At 53.3% G+C, this 23,135-nt stretch overlaps 2 protein-coding genes across 3 annotated transcripts; both read right to left on the bottom strand.

Moving 5' to 3' along the window:
* Positions 1-241: 241 nt before the first annotated feature.
* On the bottom strand, positions 242-11,402 carry HOXC6 (homeobox C6). 2 transcript variants are annotated; one of them, XM_020895118.2, is made up of 3 exons: positions 11,288-11,402; positions 2,136-2,481; positions 242-1,412 (listed from the first exon to the last, which is right to left on the bottom strand). In XM_020895118.2, exons 1-3 carry the CDS (start codon positions 11,327-11,329, stop codon positions 1,105-1,107), a joined length of 696 nt encoding a protein of 231 aa, XP_020750777.1. In that variant the 5' UTR covers positions 11,330-11,402; the 3' UTR covers positions 242-1,104. The 2 variants fall into 2 exon arrangements, with proteins under 2 accessions (XP_020750777.1, XP_020750776.1); XM_020895117.2 differs by lacking the exon at positions 11,288-11,402 and having other exon boundaries at positions 2,136-4,980.
* A 6,540-nt stretch (positions 11,403-17,942) lies between these two features.
* Positions 17,943-21,486, bottom strand: HOXC8 (homeobox C8). The gene is made up of 2 exons (XM_020895002.2): positions 21,030-21,486; positions 17,943-19,650 (listed from the first exon to the last, which is right to left on the bottom strand). The coding sequence occupies exons 1-2, from the start codon at positions 21,463-21,465 to the stop codon at positions 19,358-19,360; spliced, it is 729 nt and encodes a 242-aa protein (XP_020750661.1). The 5' UTR covers positions 21,466-21,486; the 3' UTR covers positions 17,943-19,357.
* Between the last annotated feature and the right edge of the window lie 1,649 nt (positions 21,487-23,135).

Genomic DNA, 23,135 nt, shown 5'->3' on the forward strand with positions numbered 1-23,135 from the left:
TTTTTTTTTTTTTTTTTTTGCGGTTTGAGTGCGTTGCTCTGCGTGGGGAGCCCGGAGAGGCCTCCCAGCCCCCAGTGCGATCCCCGGGAGAACCGCAAGGCCGGGATCGGCGCTGGGCCGGGCCAGGCGCGTGCAGGGGGCCGGGGGCTCGCAGGCGGCGGGCAGACGCGGGAGCGCTCAGAGCCTGCTCCAACTTTCAGCCTGAGGCCGGCGGGCGAGCGAAGTAACAGAAATCCCGATATAAACTTTTAAAAATAATATCAGTTTTATTAAATATTCGAGAACGGATCCAGAGGTCGGATTTATACAGGAGGGTAACACGAGGGAATTTTTTTAATTTATTTTTTTTCTCCTACTGGCTAAACAAACGTCGTTCACTTTCTTTTTGTAATTTTCCCTCTTTTTTTTTTCCCCCTTTTAAAGATGGGATTGGAACACGGACGGTGCTAAACATAAATATAAATACAGAGACCACAAATACAGCTAAAAATATTCACACAGAAACGGTCACAGTTTGTAATATGCCATAATGACCCCCAGGATTCTTTAAATACAATTCGCCTGGGCTGGGCATTTGCTGGGGCAGAGGGGCCGGGCGGGGGCTGCGGGGAGGCCCTGGGGGCTGCTGTGGGGCCCCCGACGCGCCCTCCTCGGGCCTCCCGCCCTCCCCGGCTGCCAGGCCGGGCCCTGAGGCCCGGGAGCAGAGGCCCCCGGGGCCCGGGAGCCGGCTCTCTGCGCGGGGGCGGGGATGGGGGGGCGCCGAGAGGGTGGGAGGCCAAGTCCTCGTTTGGAGGGAGATCTGTGGAGTCTAATGCGAGGTTCAGGGACGAGCCCCAAGGCCTGGGCGGGGGAAGGGGCCTGCAGACGAGCCGAGAACGAGCTAGCGAGGGAGCGAAGAGGAGGAGGCGCCTGGTGAAAAGAGTTTGTGCGGTGAGGGAGGGGGGCGTCCAGAGTTGACTTTTCAGGTCCATATTTGACTCCCTAATTTTGTCTCAGGGAGTCCAAACACATCAATTGTGCCAGTGATAAATATAGAGTGTGTGATTAGGAGGGTATTGAGGGGAGCGAGGGAGCAGGAGAAAGGGGTGGCAGGGACAGTCCTGGTCACTCTTTCTGCTTCTCCTCTTCTGTCTCTTCCCGCTTTTCCTCTTTTCCGCCCAGGCTGTCGGCCGCGGCCCCTCCGCCGCCCCCTGAGAGCGTGGACGTGAGATTAGACTCTTTTTTCCACTTCATCCGGCGGTTCTGGAACCAGATTTTGATCTGTCGCTCGGTCAGGCAGAGCGCGTTGGCGATCTCGATGCGCCGGCGCCGCGTTAGGTAGCGGTTGAAGTGAAATTCCTTCTCCAGTTCCAGCGTCTGGTACCTCGAGTAGATCTGGCGACCGCGCCTCCGGTCCGCTCCATAGCCGACCCCTAGAGATCCGGGCACAAAATACGCTACAAACAATCAGCAAGGCATCCTCTGCAGATGATCTAGCCTAGCACAGCCCTGACCCTCCCAACTTGGCCAGCACTCACGGGCCCCCTCCGGCTCCAGCCTTCTCCCCTCTGCTATCCCCACCCCCACTGGGGGTACAGCCAGGATCCTAACCTCATTCAGTCCCCCCCCCCCCCGTTGGTAGGTGTGTCCCAAAGAAAGGTGTGTGGGGGGTGGGGGGACAGAACCAAGCAGGAAGCTGTAACCTAAAAGCTGATTTTTAAGAAAAATCTCAAAACACTGGGGATGAGGCCCCATTTCTCAAGGTCTGGGCTCCCCCATCTCCCCAAGCGCCCTAGCTCCTGGGAAACTTCTCCCCACTTCTCTGTCCCATTCTCTCCCCCTCCCTTCTCCTCAGTCTGACTCGACTTTGGGGGGCTCCCCCACCCCCTCCCCTCATCCCCTGCCCTGTTCCTGCCCCCTCAACTCGCCTTGGAGCCCTCCAATCCGTCAGGGGCCGAGGGGGCCAGGCCCCTGCAAGCAAGCAGGAGGCGAGCAGAGGGGGCAGAAGAGGGGGCCCTGTCTCGGCGTCGGCGAGGAGACGAGCGTGATTGTTTTTATGGGGCCATAAAAAACTCTCTCCGCCCGTTCTTCTAGGGAAGCCGGTCATAAAGCCAGTTCAGTTTATTTAATTTATATCTCGGAGCTGTAAAACTCACCACTGTGCGAATTCATTCGCTGCATCCAGGGGTAAATCTGGATACTGGCTTTCTGGTCCTGGGGCGCAGTCCTGCCCTGCTCAGAACTAAAATCCTGAGCGATTGAGGTCTGTGTGTTATGTCCTAAGGTGTTTTGTCTGCAGTTTGAGAGCATGTCTTTCTCCTGGTAAAAGGAATTAGATCCATAGTCATACGGCCCTCGGCTGGAACTGAACACGACATTCTCCTGTGGCGAATAAAAGGGAGTCGAGTAGATCCGGTTCTGAGCCACGGCCGCTCCATAGGTCGAGAAATGCCTCACTGGATCATAGGCGGTGGAATTGAGGGCGACGTTGGGGAGGACGTCCTGGCCCCCGGCGAGGTGGCAGGATAAGGAAGGGTTAGTGAAGTAGGAATTCATCCCTTTGCCTTTACCTGGTCGGGCTATGATTTCTTTAATATTTATTTCTGTCTCCAGTTTGTACTCGGAACTAGATGGTTATAGGGACGGCTCCAATCCAGGACAGACAAAATGACAAAGTCAGCTGACCCCCTCCTAGCCAATCGCAAGCCAGATGTCAAGAAGGGGGAAAAAAATCGCTTCTGCTTCTGTTGATTCCCTAGTTGAGACTAAGTGTGTGCTTTGAAAGTAAGACTTGGATTTCTTTTAAAAATATATATGTAAGGGAACTGATTTGAAGGTGAAGGAAGGGTGAATGTCCGCGAGCAGGGCCTTGGGGCCGAGAAAAGGAGAGTTGCACTCCCAGAAAATCTCTCAGCTCCAGCTAACTTTGCTGTACTGTGGCCACAGGAGAAATCTCTATTTTCAATCTGATTTCAGCTTTTATATCTGCCCTCTTCTAAAATTACACTTTGATTTCTCCATAGGAGGAACGCCTTCCCAGTTCAGGGGGTTCCCCAGAAATCTTACAGGAAATCCTGGTTTGATACTCCAAGGAGAGAGTTCCCATCTTTAAACCAGTCTATTTTTACCCAAATAATTTTTTTTAAAAATCAAAAATGGAAAGAAATTGCAAAAGACACGGTGCTTAGAGGAAGGAGAGTGTGTCTGAGAGTTGGCGGTGGCGGGGGGAGGGCATGTGGGGAGCCCCTAAATCTAAAGAGGGAAGGCTGAGACTTCAGGGTGCAGTGGCAGAGCTGAGGTGTGCAAAGGAGCCATGCATCTGCTTCCTCTTCCTCCTAGCCCCCCTCTACCACCTCCTCCTCCTCAGGAACCCCTTTTTGGGGAAACTCTTGCAGCATTTTTGCCTAAAAGGGAAAATTTATTTTAAAATATCATAGGAAAGGAAGAGAAAGAAGTAAGAGGTGGGAGAGAGAGAGAAAAAGGAAGAAGAAAGAACTCTGAGAGTCTTTCTAGACACATCAACTCCTGTTTATGTTGGTGAGAATTTATGATTTGGAGCCAGCCAGGGCCGTTGGGGTAATTCACATAGCATCCAGCCAAAGAGAGAAGGCTGGTGGGGCTCTGATGGACACAGAGACACAGAGCGTCTTGCAGCCTCAAGCCCCTGCCCAGGGCAGAAGCCCCTGCCCTCCTCGGACACTGTCCTGCCAAGGGAAGTGCCCCTGGACCTGAGCTCTGGGGCTTGGAGATTCCAGCCAAGGTTTCCTTGGGGCGCTCTCTCCCAAGGGCCAGCCACACCTGGTGGGGCCAGGCCTCTCAGCAGCTCCCTACCCCCATTTTCTTCCCACCTGGGGGCTGAGAAAAAGGAAGAGAAGGTTAGGAAAAGGCAGCTGAGTCCGAGGCTTCTGAGGAGCCGCAGTGGGCGAACGGAAACAGCGGAAGGTGTGCAGATGGGCTTTTTCCTCCTGATTAATCCAAACTTCTTTTGATATTGTAACATAGGCCGAAAATGCTCTGAGTTGACAAAGAGGGGGGTGGTGGGGCAAGCGAAGGGAGCAGAGGAAGCTCATATTTTCCCCTCACCATTTTGGGGAGGGGGAGAACTGGCTATAACAAGAACCCGGATGTCGCCGGATTTTATGATCTTTTCCTTCTGTGTAACAAAGCGGAGTAATCAATGGGTAGCAATAAAGCCATAAACGGGACTACACTGGGAAAAAAACTCGTTTATTCATCTTCTGTAACGTTAAGGTTTCCCTGGAGTGTCGCTAGGGGGGAAAAATAAAGTTTCGAACCCAAAAGCAGACAGTGTGTAGGAGCTGATGGAGACAACATGTTAGTTAATACATGAACCTTGTTACGGGATGGAAGCGTCTTCCTGCGAGACAATTTGTGTTGCCTTTTAAAAATACAGCCCCGTCCATCAGAGAGGAGAGAAACGTGTTGGTGTTTAGAAGGGCAGGGGGAAGGCCCCTATAATTATAAAGGCTCCCTCTCTTGGACCATACTTTCCTCTCCCCAAGGAAATGAAGGTGAAGTGTAGAGGAGGATTCTTAAATTAAGAAAGAAATTTTGAGATGAGTTGCCTCATTTTGGGGTGTCATGGCAGGTACACAAACAGACACCAGCAAGAGCTGCTTTTCGCTCTAGAATCCAGCTGTCCTTGAATTCATGGCATGCCTAGGCAGGGGTTTCCAACAGCTGGCTGGGGCTCCAGGCCCCCTGGAGGGCAAGAGGGAGAGGGAAAGAGAAGTGGGGAGGGGGTGGAAGGCCGAGGGGGATGAACTAAGGAACAAGTCAGTGCCCCCCTGGACACCAGTAGCCGCTCTCAAGAGTTCTCAGTCTCAATTCTGCCCTAAGGATAGCAGTGTAACACGTAGAACAGGCCGGAAGAGAGAGTAAATTCCCTCCCCGCCCCCCCTTCAGAGAGAGATTGCTAGAGGGATAAATCATGTCAGTGATATTTCCTTCAAGATATTAAATTGTTGCAATGTACAACAAATTGAATGATGGAAGATAGGATGTCTTAATGAGGTTTCGCTTTCAATGAGTGTTGATTTTCTATGTATTTTTAAATCTCTTTTATGGGTGGGTGGGTGGGTGGGGGAAGGAAGGACCTTGGAAGAAAGAAGAGGCTTCTGGGGAAGCATGTGCTGCAGCTCCCCAGCAAGGATGCCTGGGTTTGTTTCCTTGAGCCCCTTCTAGACCAAGTGTGGAGAGGAAAAGGGTGCCCAAGTTAGGGAGAGTCCCCTTTGGGGCCTAAAGGCAGTGGGCGCGGGGGTGGGCGCCCTGAGGAGCAGAATGTAAGTCTCAGCCCCGGAAAGTTAAGTGTTTTATTACGTCCCTAAACAGAGGGCAGAGACTGAAAGGTCTCGCCAATTTATAATGAACAGGAACCAGCTGCTGGGGGGGAAAGGCAGAAATGCTGGAAGAGGGGAGAAGGGGAAGCAGAAATACAAATAAATTCTGCCACTGCTTAAAGACTTTCAGCAAAATTAGTTTCTAACACACTTTTCCCCCATCACCTTTCGTTCCTCAGGAAAGAAGCCTTCTTCCTTCAGTTAGATCTTTAATTATGCAGCTGAAATTTGCTGGAAGGATTCGCTCTAAGGGGGGAGAGCAAGTCAGATGAGCCGAATCTTCCCTCCATTGGATTATATTTTCCTTTTCTCATTTCATGTTAATTTTATTTTTTTGGCAAAAGAACGACTGTCTATGGTGGGAAAGCTGGGACTTGGGTTTTTCTAAATATATTTATATTTTCCTGTTAAATTTGTCTGAAAACAATTATGGAAACTCATCAGCAGAAGCAAGAACAGATGTTTTATTAAAACTGCAGTTGAGCTCTTGTAAATATGCACAAGTCCTGGGAAGGAGGGGGGAGAACTAGTTCTTTGTTTCTATAAAACAAGCCTAGAGAAATCAGAGAACACCCCCTCATCAGGCCCGTAGGTCTCCGACTTGCTCTGCCCCTTCGGCCTCTGGAGGGGGGTTGGCGGCAAGAACGGATTTTCACTTTCGGAGCTGGAATCAGTGGATCAAAAACAGAATTCAAAAAATACAGAAAAGAAATAAAGGGGGAAAGTTGCCGCTCCCTGTCCCAGCAACCAAAACACATGCTTTTCATGAACACTAATTATAGGAGAGAACTCATTGTAGGCACCCTGAGCCTAAACGGGGGGCAGTCATTGGTCAGGAGTCCCCAAGGGTTGCATTCGAGGCTGGACACTGGAGGGTTTCCCAGGGCAAGTGTTAAGGCTCCTATTCCAGCCTTATCCTGCTCCAGACTGGGGGCTGGGGGCCTGTGTAGCTCTGAATTGGGGAGAGGGTGACTGGGACTGGCCTCTGGCCCTGGAGGGGTTCATGGGTGGGCCTCACCTTGCCTGCCTTTGCTTTCCACTGTGCTCTGGGAAATGTATTAATTTCTTGGGGAAGGGTATGTGAGGTGAGAGGCATGAGATCTGGAATTTTTTGGGGGGGCCGGTCTTCTCCAGAGGTCCTGCTTAATTTGTGTTCTGCCAGTCCTCTCTCTCTCCCCAGATCCCCCAACTCTGCCCCGCTGTCTGTGACTCACCCAGCCTCACACACAGATACATACACACTCCATTCCTGGCTGCCGGCGCCACCAACTGCAGCCCGGCGCCTCCGAGGGCTGCTCAGGGACGCGGGCACTGGAGCCGCAGGACTCAGCACTCGGCCTGAGCGCCTGGCTGCCTGGAAGCCCCTAGAGCTGCCCGGCCCACCCCCTGGATCCTTGACTTCCAGGGTGGGAGAGGAGCGGTTGCCCCACTGGCCCCTTTTGTGCCACTGGGCGAGGGCTGAAATCCCTCTTGCAGAGAAAGCTGAGTTTCAATAATTGTTCAGCTCACCTCACAATAGCACTGTTTGGTTAAGGCTTTGCTGTTCTAGAATGACTGCTCAGTTGGCCCGACTGGCTTATGATAGGATTTTTTTTATTTAAAAATTAAAAAAATAAATCCTACTCCAAACGCCTAGTGTTTTGTGTAAGAGATCCTTTGATCTCCACAGAATGCAGAGTAAAAGGCTTGCAAAGAGAGTTTCCTAGTCCGTCAGAGAACCTGAACGCAAGGAAATGGGTCTGCTTGGGGACACCCCAGCATAGCTGACCCAAGGAGCCCCCAACTTCTCAAAGATCCAGTGGGGAAACTGTCTGAGCTCATACCTCTCCATACACACGTTGCACTGCAAAAAAGCATGCTCTTTCTCCTTTCAAAGTTGAGGCATGGAGACACTTGGAGAAAAGTGAAATTTGACACACCCAGCCCGGAAATGGATCCCATTTGGGGGTGCTGATATTCTGGGGACAGGGCCCAGGCTGGCCAGCTGAATGGAGCTGGGGGGCAGCAGGGAGGCGGGACGGAAGAAAAGGCCAGATGGGGCATGTCAAGCTCCTGAGAACTGCCCCAAACACCTCAGAGGCCTGCGCTTTTGAGCTGAGAGGTTGAGAGGCTGCCCAAGCTGCTTTTGCTTTATTTGCAATTAAACAGAGAAGAAAGGTACCTGGAGGGGCTTGGCTAACTCACATCATATTTTCTCTTCTCCCTCTCTCTTTCCAGATTTCTGCCTGACCTTTCTTTGCCACCACTCCACTTAATGCTGCTACCATCAGCAGACACAAACTCCCACACCGGCATTTGTTTGGCTTCTTTGGCTGAAGGTTAAAAAGTACAGTAGGTCTTCAACATCTCTGTCCCACTGCACTCAGCCCTGAGCCCCTTTGGGCCCCCTCTGGAAGAAATCATTTCTGGCTTTGGGGGCCTGGCCCCCAAGCCTCCCACCTCTATCCCAAGCAGCTATCAACTGAGGAGGGGGCATACAGAGAGCCTTCAGACATAGTGTCTCATCCCCATTGGGAATGGGGAGGGAATTCAGACTCTGAGTGACATTTCAGGGAGGGAGAGCAAGTAGTCCTACTTGGCCCAGGAGGGAAAATTAAAATCCAGAACACTCAGAATATTTTTGGCCCCCAGAATGAGAACAAAGGATCCCCAATTTTCTGGCTTCTCTTATATCCCTCCATGCAGAGTACTGCTTGGATCCATTTTGGAAGTTTTGAGAATTGTAAAATTCAAGAACAAGAACGTGGCATTTATGACGTCACAGTGAGTTGTCATGAGGAAATTGTAAATGTCATAAAAGTTACTACATACAGCAGGAGTTTTGTGTGTGGGTTCCCTGCCTCTCCTCACTTCCTCTCCCCCCACCTGTCCCCTTCTTCCCCTGGTCTAAGTTCTCCCACTTGAAAATAAAATGTCATTATGTTCTGGAACAATAAGCCAACAAGAAACACTGTCCTCATTTCCCTATAAATAATTTTATCCTTTATTGTTTGCAGATCTGAAAGAACCATTTAATCTGCGCTGGTGAAAAGAGGGAGAGAGATGGGGAGGGGGGAATTAATTTCAGAAACGAGAATATTACTTACTTCGATGATACTCTTTCAGATTTGATAGCCAGGAGCAAAATTAGAGGCGAACAGCGGCCTCTCCGACTCTACACCTGGCGAGATTGGAGATTTATAGGATCTTTAGTGAAGGGGCAATTTAATTTTGTAGGATTTGCTTAAATTCACTGCTATTTTGGGGGGCTGAGAAGGGAGGGTGATAGGGAGAGCGACATGCTTTATCTAGCTTTATGAATCCGCCAACATTAGCCTGATTTAAAACCCAACAACCTGTGTCTCAGGGAAAACTCCTGCAGAAAGGAGTGGGGTGAGGGGGATTCGGCTTTCTCAATGAGTGTGGCCCCCTTAACTGAGCAGTTGCCAGGGGAAAGGAAAAAAAGCTGGAGGCCAGGGGAGGGCTGCTCTGTCTCTCCACCACCAGGACACCCGGAGGTTTATGGTGTCCCCATAATTCCCCCGACCCTATAAACAGCTGCCCTATTTCAGGACGATTTCTGCTTCCTCCCCTCGGAAAGGGAGAGTGAGGGAGGCGGGAATGGCGAGAGCGGGGTGCCGGAAAGGGGAGGGAGTTCAGGATAGCGCCGCACTTTGTTCTCCTGGGTGAGTTTGCTGTTTGGCGGGTTTCTGACGCAGGGTGGCAGCAGACAAAACAAGTAAACAACTCACAGACACAATAAACAGGGGCGGCTGCAGCGCCGTGGCAGAGGCCGTGGGCTGTGGTGAGGGGCACACTTTGGGGGTAATGTCACCCTGGCACTCAGGGCCGCCAAGGCCTAAAAGCTCAAGGCTGCCCTTGGTGCGAGAGAAGATGGGAAAGAGCTGCACGCCTCGCACCCGCAGCAAGTCTGGACAGGAGATTCTGGGGAGGAACCTGATCACCTAGGAGTGGAGTTAAACCCCCGCCAGCTCCTCTCCCATCCTTTCTTTCTTGGGGGTTTTAATGGACATTTATACCCCAGCCTCTGTCTTCCCTTGGGCCCAGAAGGGAGAAAGAAGGCTGGTTAATTCTCAGCCCTGGCCCACACTCAGTACTCTAGGCCATATGCGGTCAGACCAAGCTTCAGCTATCTCTCCGTCTTAGGTAGTAGAGGATTAATATAAAGTCCCGCCAGTAACCAGATCTAGGTTTCTGGCGAACTCTGAAATCCCCTAGTCCGCTCCACAGATGACACAGGCAAAGCTGAGACCCTGTGAGCAGCCAGAGCGAGCAGGAGTGGGGAGACAGGCATTCACCGCACCCCCATCCGCCTGGCTGGCTTTCTCCAGCGGCCTCTTCAGGCACCTTAGTCCGTCCACAGCCGCCCCAGATCACTGCCCAGAGGCCACCTTATTAACCACTCCAATCTTCTCTGCGGCCTCAGCAAGGCTTCAAACACCAGGGCCCAGTGACTGCTCAAAACTGCTCACAGGCATACCTCACCCACCAAAGTTCCCACCGAACTCACTTTCAGCACAACTGGGTTCGCCTGCTCAAACAATCCTGAGTTGGGGAAGTCTGCAGGGAGGAAGCAGAAGGAAGCCAATCTTTCCCCAGCCCAGCTGCTTGGACAGCGAAGGCAATAAGGTCTGAGAAAACCTTTGTGGCATCTCTCGGTTACTGATACCCGCATACTCCGATTCCAGCATGAACACATTTTCAGCAGAGCACGCACAGAGTGGACCCAGTGCCTCCTTGAGCCCAAGCCCATCTAGTGAGGGCTAACAAAATTTCGCACGCACATAAAATGGTGTTTGAGCGAATATAGGCATGGTAATACACAATTAACCACTGAGGAAACATGAGTCTGTATATATTCGTGCAGAAGTCTGCGCCCGTACATTTGAGCCTCTATCTAATAAACGTATAAAGCTACCAAGCCTGGTTTCGGAACACAACAGCCAACCCAACAAGGCCGCCTTCTCCAAACAAGGTCGCATTCTCCGTGGGGATCACAACTGTCAGACCAGGGAGAGAAAGGGTTTGCTCTGCCCATTTCTCCTTAGTTAGGAGCTGGCGCATAAAATACAGCCCGTGGCAGGACTGACAAAGCCCCGTAAGGGACAGGCCCAAGGTACCCAAAGAGTGGACTCAGTGGAGACTGTTGGGGGCCCTGGGCTCAAAGGAGTGTCACTAGACCCTGACCCATGGATTCAGGGCTTCTGCCCAGCCTTAGCTCTGGGTGTGCAGAGTCCTTGAGCCCGATTCTATTTTCAGCTGCTCTGGCTATTATTAGATAATCACAGCAGTGTCCTCCTGCTCTTAGGACCTTGTCCACAGGGAATTTGGCCTGCAAGGAGGCTGAGGGTTGCCACGGGTGGCCCCTTTTGTGCTTCTGTTTGAGTGCCATCGAGGGAGAGACAGAAAGAAAGGAAAATCGAAAGTAAGGAGGGAAGGAAGGGGCTGGCGTTTGGGGCTGGGTTTTCCCCCTGGCCAGACTAGAAAATGGAAAACTAGGGCCGGTCACTGCTGCTAGACTGTCTCTGCATCCCACTGGGTCCTGAGGAGAGTCTAGGGGTGAAATGAGTGGGGGCCTGCAGGACCCTAGCCAAGAAGGGACAAAAAATCAATGTATAAAAATAATACATAAGGACATTTCAGGATGGTGCTGCTAACCCGACAACCACCAACCATACCACTGTGAAATCTCACCAACCACTTTCGTTTGGTTAGATCCCTGTAGGCCGATGGTGATACCCCAGCCTAGCCCAGGCCCACCCCTCCAAAGGGAGGGGGGCCCCCTCTAGTATTCCAGGTGAATCCCCACTGGCCCGAGTGGCCTTCTCCGGAAACTGTTGTCCTGGGGTGGGGGGTGAACAAAGACTTGTCCCCCTCCCCCAGTCAGTGCGGCCATCTGCTGCGGCGGGGGCAGACAAAATACAGCGAAAGAGAAATAGAGGCCTCACCGATCGGCGGTTCTCAGAATACGCCAGGAGAAAAGCTCCCATTTTCAGGCCTCCGGGGCCCCTCCACTGGCCCACGGTACTCCCCTCGCCCTTTGCAGGTCGCACGGACTCGGGGTCTGAGCGGCCGGGCCTGGCTCCCCGGGGCGTCAGCCCCAGGGCCGCGCCGGGGCGGCGAGAGAGCGCGCGGCAGCCGGAGCGGGCGGCGGGCTGGGCCCATTTGGGGAGAGCCAAGCGCTTTTCTCGATCGTAAACAAGGAACGCGAAATTAGCCCCTCGGCAGACGCCTCTGCCGACACACACAAGTCCTATTGGTGGGGGGGGGGGGGGGGAAAGGGGGAGAGAAAATGCCATTTCTTCCCCCGGGAGAATACCTCCCAGGCCTTTATGTCGGCTGCGAAAGGGGAATTTTGGGGGGGAAGGAGAGGAAGGGAAGGGGATTGTGGGGGGAGGGGAGGGAAGATTCACAGTCAACTCGGGCCCAAGGGGTTTGATTTGAATGCAGTCGAACTATATTTTTAAAAATTTGATAAAACAGGTTATCTCCCCCCCAGCCCCCAGGCAACCAGTCTGGGTTTAAACAGGAAATCGAGGAGCGCTCCCCTCCCCCACTCGGGCTTGGCGCAGAAGCCCAGTCGCGCGTTTGGGAGAGGATGGGGGGTGCTCTTGGCTCGGGCTGAAGGGGACTCTGGCCCCCAGACTCTCGGATCTCTCCAGAAATATGCACCCTCCCCTCCCCCAGCTCTAGGGTGTGTCTGCCTTGGGTGTGTAAGCGAGTATGTGTGCGTTGCCCTTTATAAACAGAAGCTCACACATATAGGGGCCGCCTCGGACCCAGGCCAGGGAGCAGGGCGGGGTCATATATCAAGCTGCAACACATTCAGGGCCACGTACATTTGGAAGAAATTAAGCCACTGTGTTATGAAACCATATGTGTTGGGTTAAGACTATACAACACGCCATTAGCACCAATTATTAGGAAGATCCCCAGCGCCCAGGACCCTCCGGGCCGCCCAATTCTGAGTCCCGACCCCTTAAACCAGCCGTGCCCCAGCCGTGCCTTGAGACCTCACTACCTTTGCTCATTCAGGAGGCCCTGCCGGCGAGGCCTGGTCCCTGTCCCCACCCATTCTAGGGCCTCTCCAATTCCCACCTCCGCCCAAGACAGGGCAGATCACAGCCCAGAGCAGCCAGGCGACGCGGGTGAAGCAGTCCAGTTGGTATCCTGGATGGGGTAGCCGCGGGTGGGGGTGGAGAACGCCGGGCCGGGGGGAGGAGGAGGGAGAGAAGGCAGATTGGCCCCCACTCTCCAAGCACAAGATGGCTTTTGAGGACCGAGTCCCCACCCCCACCCATCCACCCGCAGTGCAGAGCACCTCCCATCTTTCCAACCGCTCGAGTGGGGGTGGAAGCAGGGGGTGGGCAGACGCTCTCCCCTCAGCTGACGCGCACCAGCCACCAGCCTCCCCCCTAATTGCCAATTAACAGGCCCCGCCGCCCGCCTAGCTGCGCTCTCTTCCTGCTCCGCGGCCGGGCCCTGGGCCCGCACTGCGCATGTGTGAGCCCTAGCGGTCGCGCTCTCCGGGAGGGAGGGGGCTGCGGAGCAGGGAGGGGGCGCTGGAAAGTTTGTTTGGGGGTTGGGGGGCTGACTCTGCTCGGAGGGCATTGGTTACAGCTTACAGGTTCTCTCTTCTGCCCTGGATTTTGAGCTCCCGAGCCCCCTCTGTCCCAGTCCCGTTAGCCAAGAGGCCGCAGATCTATAACAGGTAAGGACAAGGTCCGCGCACTAGACCCCGGCCTTGAGCCCCACGCAGTCCTCTGGCCCCCCCGACCCCCAACTTCAGCGTACAGTGACATGAGGACAACATACTTCCCCCCACTACCATATTCCAGTTTAACCCAATTTCTCCACCCCGCCCCCCCACTTTTCCTCCCCATAATTGCCACGCGCCCACCCTCTCGCCCCCTCTCCTCTCTAACCAAGACAAGCCGCTGCTGTCCTTATCTTGAAACCGCCACCCAGCTACGGACCATTAGTTACATATTTGAACCAATAAGGAAGCACTTACCGGGCGTTGCTGTCACTCTCCCTCTCCCTCTCTCTCTCTGCCTCTCTCTCCCACTCTCTCTTTCTCGTCTTTCCTCATTCTGTGCCGCTGCCGAGCCTGTCTCAGCTCCACGTATATATATATATGTGTGTGTATATATATATATATATACACACTTTACAGAAATTTCAAAATAAAAAAGAATAGTCCCAATAATTAAAAAAGCCAAATAAAATTAAGGAGAGATGCAAGAAGGGGGCAGGAGGGAGAGCTTAGGAGAGGGGAGGGGCCGAGGCATCTGCAGCGCCCTATCTCAACTCCTGCTCCCGCATTCCTCCTGCCCCTTGGGGGGCTAGAGGGTCGGGAAGGGAGAGAGGGGTGCCCTCTACTCCAGCCTCTCCACCCCCCCGCCCCCTCCCCAGGTGCTCCCAGCTTCCGGCAACTCCAGCTGGGAGGAAAAAAATTAAATGAGGGGAGAAAATAATTATTAATCAGATTAATAAAAAAAAATACTAGTAATGAAGGGAGCGCCCAGCGCAGGTTTCCCTGGCAATGGTTAGGCTCTTACAGGGAGGACTGTTCTGCGGAGCGCTCCGAACGGACAAACCACAATAAAAAGTTCACGTTCATGGATGGAATCCACATGACTTCTTGTGGCCAATCCAACTTGTGAGTCGATCGTAAACTTTTATTACTCAGCTGTAAATTTTCTGCAAACAACCGGGAATGCGATGCATTTGTGTAGCGTGTGCAAATGGGCGCCGCGGTCGCCATGTTTACCCAATTCTCTCGGAGAGGGAGCATCCCCCGACCCCCACCCCACCCCCACCCACCGCCCACTCCCCACGGGCCGGGTTGCTCCTGGCTAGCGCAGAAGGGCGAAGGGGGGACGTGACAGGAGACAAGGAAGGATTCTGGCGCTGAGTCGGCTACCTCCCTCTGCCATGCCGAATTTTACATATTTTCCTTAATAAATGGGGTATTAAGGTTGGCTCTGAGGGAACCAAAGCTTTGCAAAGATTTGTGTCATTGGGGCAGTGACTGCCGGCCCTGCGGCGTGAAGGGACTGAGAAGGGATGCTAAGCCTACCCCGGTCATTTTTTTCTAGGAAGAGAACAACATCCTTCCCACTGGGGCGTAGGGGAAGCCCCCCACTCCACCCCAGATGGAAACAGGAGGGGCAGGCCGCTGGAAGCCTCATAACCAAGACTGACCTGGCCGTGGTCTGAAGAGCGAGAGGGTTTAGACCTGCCCTGGGCAGGCCTGCGGAGGCAGCTTGCGGGGGTGGGGGGGGGGCGGGGGGGGGGACGAGAATGGAGAGCAGCGTGCAGAACTCCCAAAGTGCCCCTCACCCCTACGTTCTTTTCTCCGAGAAAGTGACATTCATTCCCCCCCTCCACCAAGGACCATCCTTACTGTCAGATCTCCTCAATTCCTAGGTTCAGATGGCAGCTTCCTCCTAATCTTTTTAGAATTAAATATAAAATTAAGGCCTATGATCGATCTTAGTTCCCAGTTCTTTTTCCTTTGGGTGCATGGTCCTAGGAAGCCTTTTTCTGTCTGGTCAGGTGGCCCAAACCCATCTGCCTTTTTCAGAAAAATCCCAGTGTCTGGGCAGCTAGGACACACCTTGCAGGCCCTGAAAAAAGAATCTATTCTTCCCTTAAATTCCACCTTCCATGCTAAACGCCAGAGCACGGGAGACTCCAGACCCCTGATTTTGGCAATGAATCCGATGTGAGGGAGCCCAGAATAAATTCCTCCGTAGAGACTATTTGCCAACCAGTCACCACCCAGCCACTCTCCCCAACCAGCTGGAGATTTGAAGGCCCAAAGCTCTTCTCTTGGTTCCCTAGTCGTGTTGGCATGGGGACTGCCACGGCTGGGTGCCCCACCCCAACCAACAGGGGGTCCCCTCATCCCCTCCCCAAACTTCCTCCACAGTAAGTGAAGCACTTCTCTCAGCCGGATGCAGGGACCTCGTTTCTTTTACAAACCCACCCATAAATTTTATAACAGGTAGTTAAAAATTACGACAAGGAAGCTCTGGCCCAGCTTTTCACAATGGGCCTCGGGGAGAATGGGACAGCTCTGCGGGCAGTTCACCGGAAATTTTACTTCTAGTCTGTGGCACAACCTGTCTTAGGGTTCGCTTGAACTGGCACGGGGTGACTTTCTCCAGCACACAGCTGCTGGGGCATCTTATTTGGGGAAGCTGAGGCTGGGGAGGCCAATCCACTCTCCCATCCTAGGGTCCCCCAAGGAGCCTTTTAGGGCACTTATTACCTCCCTCATCCTCCCCAATGCCCCAGATCCCCTACAGGCCGCAATTCCCTTGGCCTCTACAACGAAGTGGGGAGGGAGAGACAATGCCGAGTTTGTTTTTTTTTTTAATCCTGAGAAACGAATTTGCCCCCCAACTTAATAGCTGCATTATCCTGTCTCTACGGTTGAGATTAGAATAATAAATTCAAGGCGAAATGAGCGAGATGCTTCAACTCAGCATTTTGAAAGCCACTATTTTTCACAAATCACAAATAGCTTTCGGAAGCCACTTTGATTGGCTAATAAAAAAGTAAAGAATGGGAGAAAGTCCTAGCTGCTGCAGCCGAATGGTCCCCATTCCGGTAATGGGACGGCGGGAGTATTTGGGAGGACGCGTTTCTAAAGAGAGCGCATCCCCGCTCGCAATTAAGTTCTCCCATAAAACGGGTTTTGCCTCCTTTTCTCTCCAAACGAGAAAATAGAGGCGGTGGGCACCACGGGTGGGTGGGGGGGAGCGGGTGCTGTAAGAGAGGGCGGCTGGAGCTCTCTGGGTTTGGCCCACCCGTTGCTTCGCATCTCAAGCGATGCTGGGCGCCAGACGCACCCCGCCCTCCGACGCCGGTCTTGGGGCCACGGGCATTGCTGCGCACGGCCGGGGTTGAATGGGGCATTGGGTGTGGGGAAAATTCGGTGAGGTTCTTCGAAGCCATTTAGTGTAGGATCAACCGACTCGGCTACTGGGCCAGCGATTCTTTTAATTAATAGCAAGCATAATTACACATTTCAAAATGAAACGACCCTCGCCGGCCCTCGGAGTCTGGACGCCGGTGGGAAGGCCTGAGGTCGGAGCGAAATGCTCTCTATTCGGGCCTCCCCGGCGGGCAGCTGGTGTTTCCCCGCAGCAAACGGGGTTACCTGGCTGGCCCCACGACTGGCAGCTGGGACCCCAGGTTCCGAAAGATTTCCCCCAGAGCTGTTCAAAGCTGTTCCCGACTGCCCGCAGCCTGCGCTTCCAATGGGTAGCCTCGCTCGGGCCGCAGGAGTCCCCTATTAACGACGCCTGATCCAATCCTGTATTCAAGATCACTTTGCGTGGGAGCCAGGGACTCAGACGTGGGTGAAATTACACAAAACTAGAGTCGACCTGGGTGTAAGTCTGGGAAAATCATTGAACGGGAGAATAGAGACTGAGAGAGTGAAGGGAGTAAGAGAGAGAGAGGTCTGGCCTCAAAAACATTTCAGTCTTTGGGGGTCTGGGTTTTTAAGACCAGAAGATCCCTTCCCCTCCCCTCATCCCATCAGACGATGGCTGAATCAGACGGCTTGAATCTCTGGAATTTGGTATTATTTGACCAGAATCTTACTGGCATAAAGAGATTTCTCTGTCTAGGACTCTCCAGGGAGGACCGAAAGACCTCTTGCCCCCTGAGTCCCTTAGCCTTCAACCCTTTATTTTGGGGAGTGGGGAGTCCGTGAAGACTGTCCTTACCCGGCAGTGGCTGGAGTGAGGGACTGTCCACTCAGCGGGTCCACCCCCACCCAAGCCAATGACCTAAATTATAAGGGCAGGGCAGGCTGCCCAATTGCCAAGGTGAAGCTGAGAGGGCTTGAAACAGCCAGAACAGAGGCTGGAGTAAGTGCAAGCGGGCTGGGTGACAGTGATGGCTCTGTGCTTGCTGAATTTGAATTTCAGACTGTGGACTCAGGCTGCTTGCCTTATCAGTCCCTCCACCTTTCCCTTCTCTCCTCTACCCTAGGCTTAAGCTCCCTTATCCCCCACTCTCAGGCTTCTTCCACCCAAGTCCTCTAGACTGCCTTGAGCCTCACATCCTTCCCACCCTGTTTGCTGCTAGTGCTGGGTGCTGAGTACTAGGGTTGACCATGAGAGGCATATGAGATCAGAAGGAATCACATTGCCTCATCCTTAGCCCCAGCCCCTGGTTGAAAAAGGCCTAGTTGCTGGAGGGGCATGGGGGCGGGGGCCAGATTTTTTATCTGGGCTCAGCCCAGGGCCAGGAGGAAGAAGATGGATGAGTGGAGGAGAAGCTGCTTTCTTCCCATTGGGACCCTGGCATCTACCAACCCACTTTGTTTGGAGCCAGTGTTCTCCCAAGGGCATTCTGCTCTTCTTCCTTCTCCTCCTGCTCACCTCCCCACTTTCACCTGCCCTCCCAGCCCAGCCAGCCCTCTCAGGTCCTCCACTTCTCTCCATGTGAGTGCTCCCCAAACCCAAGTCAGATCAGTGGAGGAAACCTTTAGTAGAATATTGCAAAAGGGTAAGGAGGGGAGGGGTAGAAAACAGGGGTACGATGGGGAAAAATCGAGTCAGTCATTACAGCTTCAAATATTTTTTTCTCCATTTTTTTAATTATGACTCACGTATACAATACAAAGTACTTGGACCAGAAACAGAGCTGCTGCCGGGACACAAAATCTACATTCATAGCTGGACATAAAGACGAATGACCAAAAATTATTATAGATATATTTTTAACGTTGTTTTTCTTTCGAGCACATTGCATAAACAGAGAATTCAAGACAGTTAACTATACATTCAGTGCAATTTAGTTCTACTCTACTGGGGTTAGAAGCACAATAAAAGCGCACAGGACCGGCGGGCTAGGCAGTCTCAGTTGTTGGGTTTTTCTTAGTGAAATAAGCAGCAACAAACGACAACAAAACCGCATTACAAATACTCTCAAAGCAGGATTTCTTCCTATAGGTAGTGATAAAATACGTTGGAGGTTTCTTTCTTTTTTTTTATTTTAAATTTTTTCTCTTTTTTTCTCCTGTATTAGGATTTTTTTTAATTTCTCTTTTTTATTTTTTCAAGATTATTGCAGGTTCCCTTTAGGTAGTATGTTAAAGATTTACTATGATTATTATCAGTATTATTATTATTTTCATGATTATGGCGATTTCTGAGCGCTTATACCAGTGCAGCTCAGAGGAAGCTGGGCCCAACAACAGGAATTAGACAGCTGAAGGGGAGGAAGGCATGGGCCCGAGTGACCATGGGATGGCTAGGTAGGATCTGAGCGGCAACTGCAGGCGCCTTTCTACCCCGTGAAAGGGGAGGGGGGAGGGGGAGACCCCATCTCCCTCAGGTTTCCATCAGGTTCCTAGAGAAAGTTAAGGGGGGTCTAAGGGGTCCCCACCTCCCTTGGGGTCCCCAGGGAGGGAGAGGGGATATTCCTTGCTATCATTTTTTAAATGTCTTTGAACATCTTCCCTTTCTTTCCCTTCCTTCCTTCACTTTTTCTGTCCTTTGGGAAAAAAAAGTCGATCTAAGACACTAATCCTAGCATGAAAACAAAGCCACGAGTCTTCTTCCGCATTTTGAGGGGGCTCCCCTCTAAAATAAATACCAGAGAAGCAGGGAGGTGGCAGTGTGGCAAGAAGGGGCCGGGAGAAGGGGAAAGGGGGCCAGGTCTCAGACCTTAAAATCCAGGCAAGACTAGGAAGGGTGGGGGTAGGGAGAAGTGTGTGTGTTGGGGCAACGACTGAGACAGAGACTCGGAACTTTTCGCTGTGTCTCAGTCTCCCCCCTCCAGCCCCCAAACAAATAAAGATGGGGGGGAAGTCCAAAGGTAATAAAACCAGAGCTGCAAGTATCTGACAGGTAGTTAGAGTTGTGAGTGTCATTCTATTCTCTATAAAAGCAAATGACAGTCGTAAACTTCTCAATTTATCTGCTACCATAAAATGAAACTTCAAGGGAGTTGCTAAAGGAGGGGGGGGGAATGTCTCTCTTTTTTGCTCAGTCCTTGTTTTCTTCCTTTTCCTCCTCTTCTTTCTCCTCTTCCTCGTTTCCTTCCTCCTCCACCTTCTCCTCATCTCGGGCTCCGGGTAGTTTATCCTTGTTGTTCTCCTTTTTCCACTTCATCCTTCGGTTCTGGAACCAGATCTTCACTTGTCTCTCGGTCAGTCCCAGGGCATGAGAGACTTCAATCCGACGCTTTCGTGTCAAATAAGGATTAAAGAGAAACTCCTTTTCTAGTTCCAAGGTCTGATACCGGCTGTAAGTTTGCCTTCCGCTGCGCCGCCCCGGAGCTGGACAGAACAGAAGCCCAGTCTGGTTATGTTTGGGTAGGGGCTTGGCTTTCCCCTGTCACTCTTCCTCCCCTGAAATTCCCCCCTCTGGTTTCCCCAGTTCTCCTCCCTCTGGCGGAAAAGGCAGAGCAGGCAGGGGCAGGAAAGTTTGGGGGGTTTGTTTTGGTTTAGCTTCACCTTGGGAGGTAGGGTGGGGGTGGGGGCAGGGACTAGGATCTGTCTGGAAAGTGGGGGCTGGAAGAGGCCAAGGGAGTGCTGCAGAGTGCCCCCAGGCCTGCAGTTCCAGGAAACTGGCCCTTGCAGCTTTGTTTACAAGTGCAGAGGGGCATTGGGTGAGCAGGGCTGGGGACACAGTCTGTTTCCAAAAGGAAGGCAAAAGGGCTGGGGGTGAAGAAGTGGGGCTCTGCTCACTGCCCCTCTTCGGATCTCTGTGCCTCATGCCTTGCAAGGAGGAAAAATAATTGATCTCCTGGAATGTATCACTGCTTGGCCTGATTGCTAACTGGAGATCAGCAAATAAATCACGGGCCATCCTCGCTGGAACTTGTCGCTTTCTAGCTTCCCCTTTTACTTCGAAATTGGGCGATGAGGGGCCACCCTTGGAGGGGCTCATGACCTGAGCTGCCCTGAGGGTCTCAGGAAGACATCACAAGCCTTTAATGGGGGGTAGCTTGGCAAGGGTCTTCTGGACCTTAGAGCCCTCTAATGTACATGGCCTCCCTCCTTTTCAGGACTCTTTTTTCCCCCTCCTCTCTGACTCCCTCTCTTCTCTCCAACTGAAGGAAGTAGAGCAAAGTTGGGGTAGTGGCCCTAAGGCTAGTTCTCTGAGAGGAGGTGGTGGGTACCCCACAGAAGCAGATCACCTGTTTTTGGGGTCCTGCCACCCCCTAACCCAGCCAGGGGAGGGAAGCAGGGGTCTTCATCCCAAGACAGCCTGGCCACTGTCCTGGACTGGGGCTCTCTGCCTTATGGAGAAACTGGCTTGCTCCAAAGGCTGATAACCTCAGGGTCCCCCGCTCCTTCCCAGCCACCTCCCCAACTTTGACTAGAGATGGTGAGAGAAAGAGACAGGCAGAGAAAGGAGGAGAGAGAAAGATAGACAGACTGACAGAGGTGGAGAAAACGTTTTTGTAACCCTTTGCACCCAGATACCACCTTTCCCCCCACTTTTACCCCAATCTCCCAAATCTCCCAGACAAGCCCGGTGCCCCACCCCCAGCTGAGCCTCCCAACCTCCAGAAACCCACTCAGGCCCGGGGGTGGGGCCCGAGAGAGCCCCAAGCCAGGAGGGAAAGCGAGGGCAGACAAAAAGGAGGCGAGGGAGGGGGGAAGACCCCGGAGCGCGGGAGACCAAGGGGGAAAGAGAAAAGGCTTCTCACCGTGGGGTCTCATCCATGGAAACATGAGGCTGGGAGACGAGTTTTGATTTAAGTGGCCTTGTCCTTCGCTACTGTTAGTGTTGGCGGAGGATTTACAGTCGGGATATTGCACCACGCTCGCCTCTTGCTGAGCCCCATAAAGGGACTGTCTGGGGAGCGCCTCGTAGCCATAGAATTTGGAGGCGTCTCCGTGGCAGCTCAGCGAGCACGGGTTCTGCTGGTAGCCCGAGTTGGAGATGCCCGAGGTGCCGTGGTGGAAGAAGTCTTGGACGTGGTGCGAGGCGTGCTGGAAGCCGGGCGCCGAGCCGCCGGGCCCGTACACCAGCGCATGGCTCCGGCCCACGCTCTGCGGGAAGCGGCAGTCGTAATAGGCCGGCTCCAGGGACTCGCCGCCTTTGTACTTGGAGAACAGGGGGTTGACGAAGTAGGAGCTCATGCTGGGCACATGAAAACCCGCCGCCCCCTCCCCTCTGGCTCCCGACTCCCCCGCCCGGGACCCCCGAAACTGCCCTCCCCCCGGGAGCGATCCCCAGACCGGCCGGCTCCCCGGGGCGGCGGGCCGGGCTGGGCAGGTGGGGGGCGCCTGGGTGCCGGCGGCCGGCGGGGCGGCGCAGCTCCCGGGCTGGGCGCGGGCGGCGGCGGGCAAGCGGGCGGCGGCGGCGGCGGCGGCGGCGGCGGCTCTCTTCACTGTCGGTAGGTAGAGCTCGCGCTCCCGCACTTAGCTCTTTCCTTTAACAGCCCAGGCGAATTCCTCAGACTCCCGGCGGTGGCGGCGCTTACACGCGATTCGCGTTCATCAATCCACGACATGAAGACAGGCGAGAGGGAGAGAGAGAGAGGGAGAGAGAGAGGGAGAGAGAGAGAGAGAGAGAGAGAGAGAGAGAGAGAGAGAGAAGGAAGGGAGGGATGGCGGGCGGGGGGTAGAGGGGTTCAGGGCTGGGGGGACCTGGAAGAAGGGGAGGGGAGGAAGGGGGAGGGATGGGGGTGTGGTATGTGGGGGGTGGTGGTGAGCCAGCCCCAGCTAATGGCTAGGGCCAGCTTTTCCAAGGTGCGCATTCAGATTTGAAGGTGCCTCTCCTCCCTTCTCTTTTCCTTCCTCTCAGAGAGGTACCTGAGCCAGCAGGTCAACTCAGGTTACCTCAACAGGTATAAGACCCCCGAGGGGACTGAATGCCAACAAGAGAGCAGTCCCCTAACAACCAAAAATGGGCTCCCCAGGGGGTCCTTAAGTCTGGGGACTTTGAGGAGGAAAAGCACATCTTATCCCCAGACGCTTCAGCCATCAGAACCTTCTTGCCCCGATCCAGCTGCCCTGTCCCCCCCAGATTCTTAAGATCCCTTGTCAGCTGGCTGTGGGTAGTGGAGAGGGCCAGAGGGGAGGGCACTCCACATACCCAGTCAGGGCTGCACTGCCCCTTCAGACACCAGCTCATGCCTCAGGCAGGAAGCCCGGGCAATGGCCACGAGCTTGCTGGAGGCTCTGAGAGCAAAGCCGCTGGTAGGAACAGAAGGAGAGGGCAGCTGTGGTTCTCTGGCTTCTGGCTGGGCTGATTCAGGAGGTTGCTTCTTAGGAGACCCCTTGTATCTGGGTTGGAGGAGTCTAAAGCAGGCCTCTTACTTGTCCCCACATACCCTAACCCCATAGGAAATGCCAGTTTGGCCTGGAGGGGCCTCCTGGCTTCACCGCATCTCCCCCACCCCAACTTCCTCAGGCAAGCTGCCCAGGCCAGGATGTGGATGGGAACTGTCAACAGACACTCTTTAAATATTTATCCACACTTCTCTGGGGGGTTTCCCCCATCCCCAAGACTGGGTAAATTCAAGTTAATGCTAATGGATAAAAGACCCTTATCCCATCAGCACCCTTCTCTGGCCATAAACATGTACAGTTACATGGGCTGAACACAGAGAGAAAAGGGAGAAAGAGAGCTGTGGACACGTGTGCTCTGTGCAGGTGAATGAAGAAGAAGAATGATTTTTCTGGTCCTCCCCCTCCACAGTATGTGAGGGCAATGCGGGGCCATACTCAGGATCCACGCATACTGTATGTGCTCCCTTCCACCACGAACAACATCAAATGCACACCCACTCGACTATCAGAAAGCA

This window comes from Odocoileus virginianus, chromosome 24, assembly GCF_023699985.2.
Source record: "Odocoileus virginianus isolate 20LAN1187 ecotype Illinois chromosome 24, Ovbor_1.2, whole genome shotgun sequence".
Lineage (NCBI taxonomy): Eukaryota > Metazoa > Chordata > Mammalia > Artiodactyla > Cervidae > Odocoileus > Odocoileus virginianus.

Coding starts and splice junctions, on each gene's coding strand:
- HOXC8 (XM_020895002.2), bottom strand. CDS start 21,465: ATGAGCTCCTACTTCGTCAACCCCCTGTTCTCCAAGTACAAAGGCGGC. Junction 19,651..21,029: donor TCCATGGATGAGACCCCACG/GTGAGAAGCCTT, acceptor TGTTCTGTCCAG/CTCCGGGGCGGCGCAGCGGA.
- HOXC6 (XM_020895117.2), bottom strand. CDS start 2,535: ATGAATTCCTACTTCACTAACCCTTCCTTATCCTGCCACCTCGCCGGG. Junction 1,413..2,135: donor GCGAATGAATTCGCACAGTG/GTGAGTTTTACA, acceptor CCGGATCTCTAG/GGGTCGGCTATGGAGCGGAC.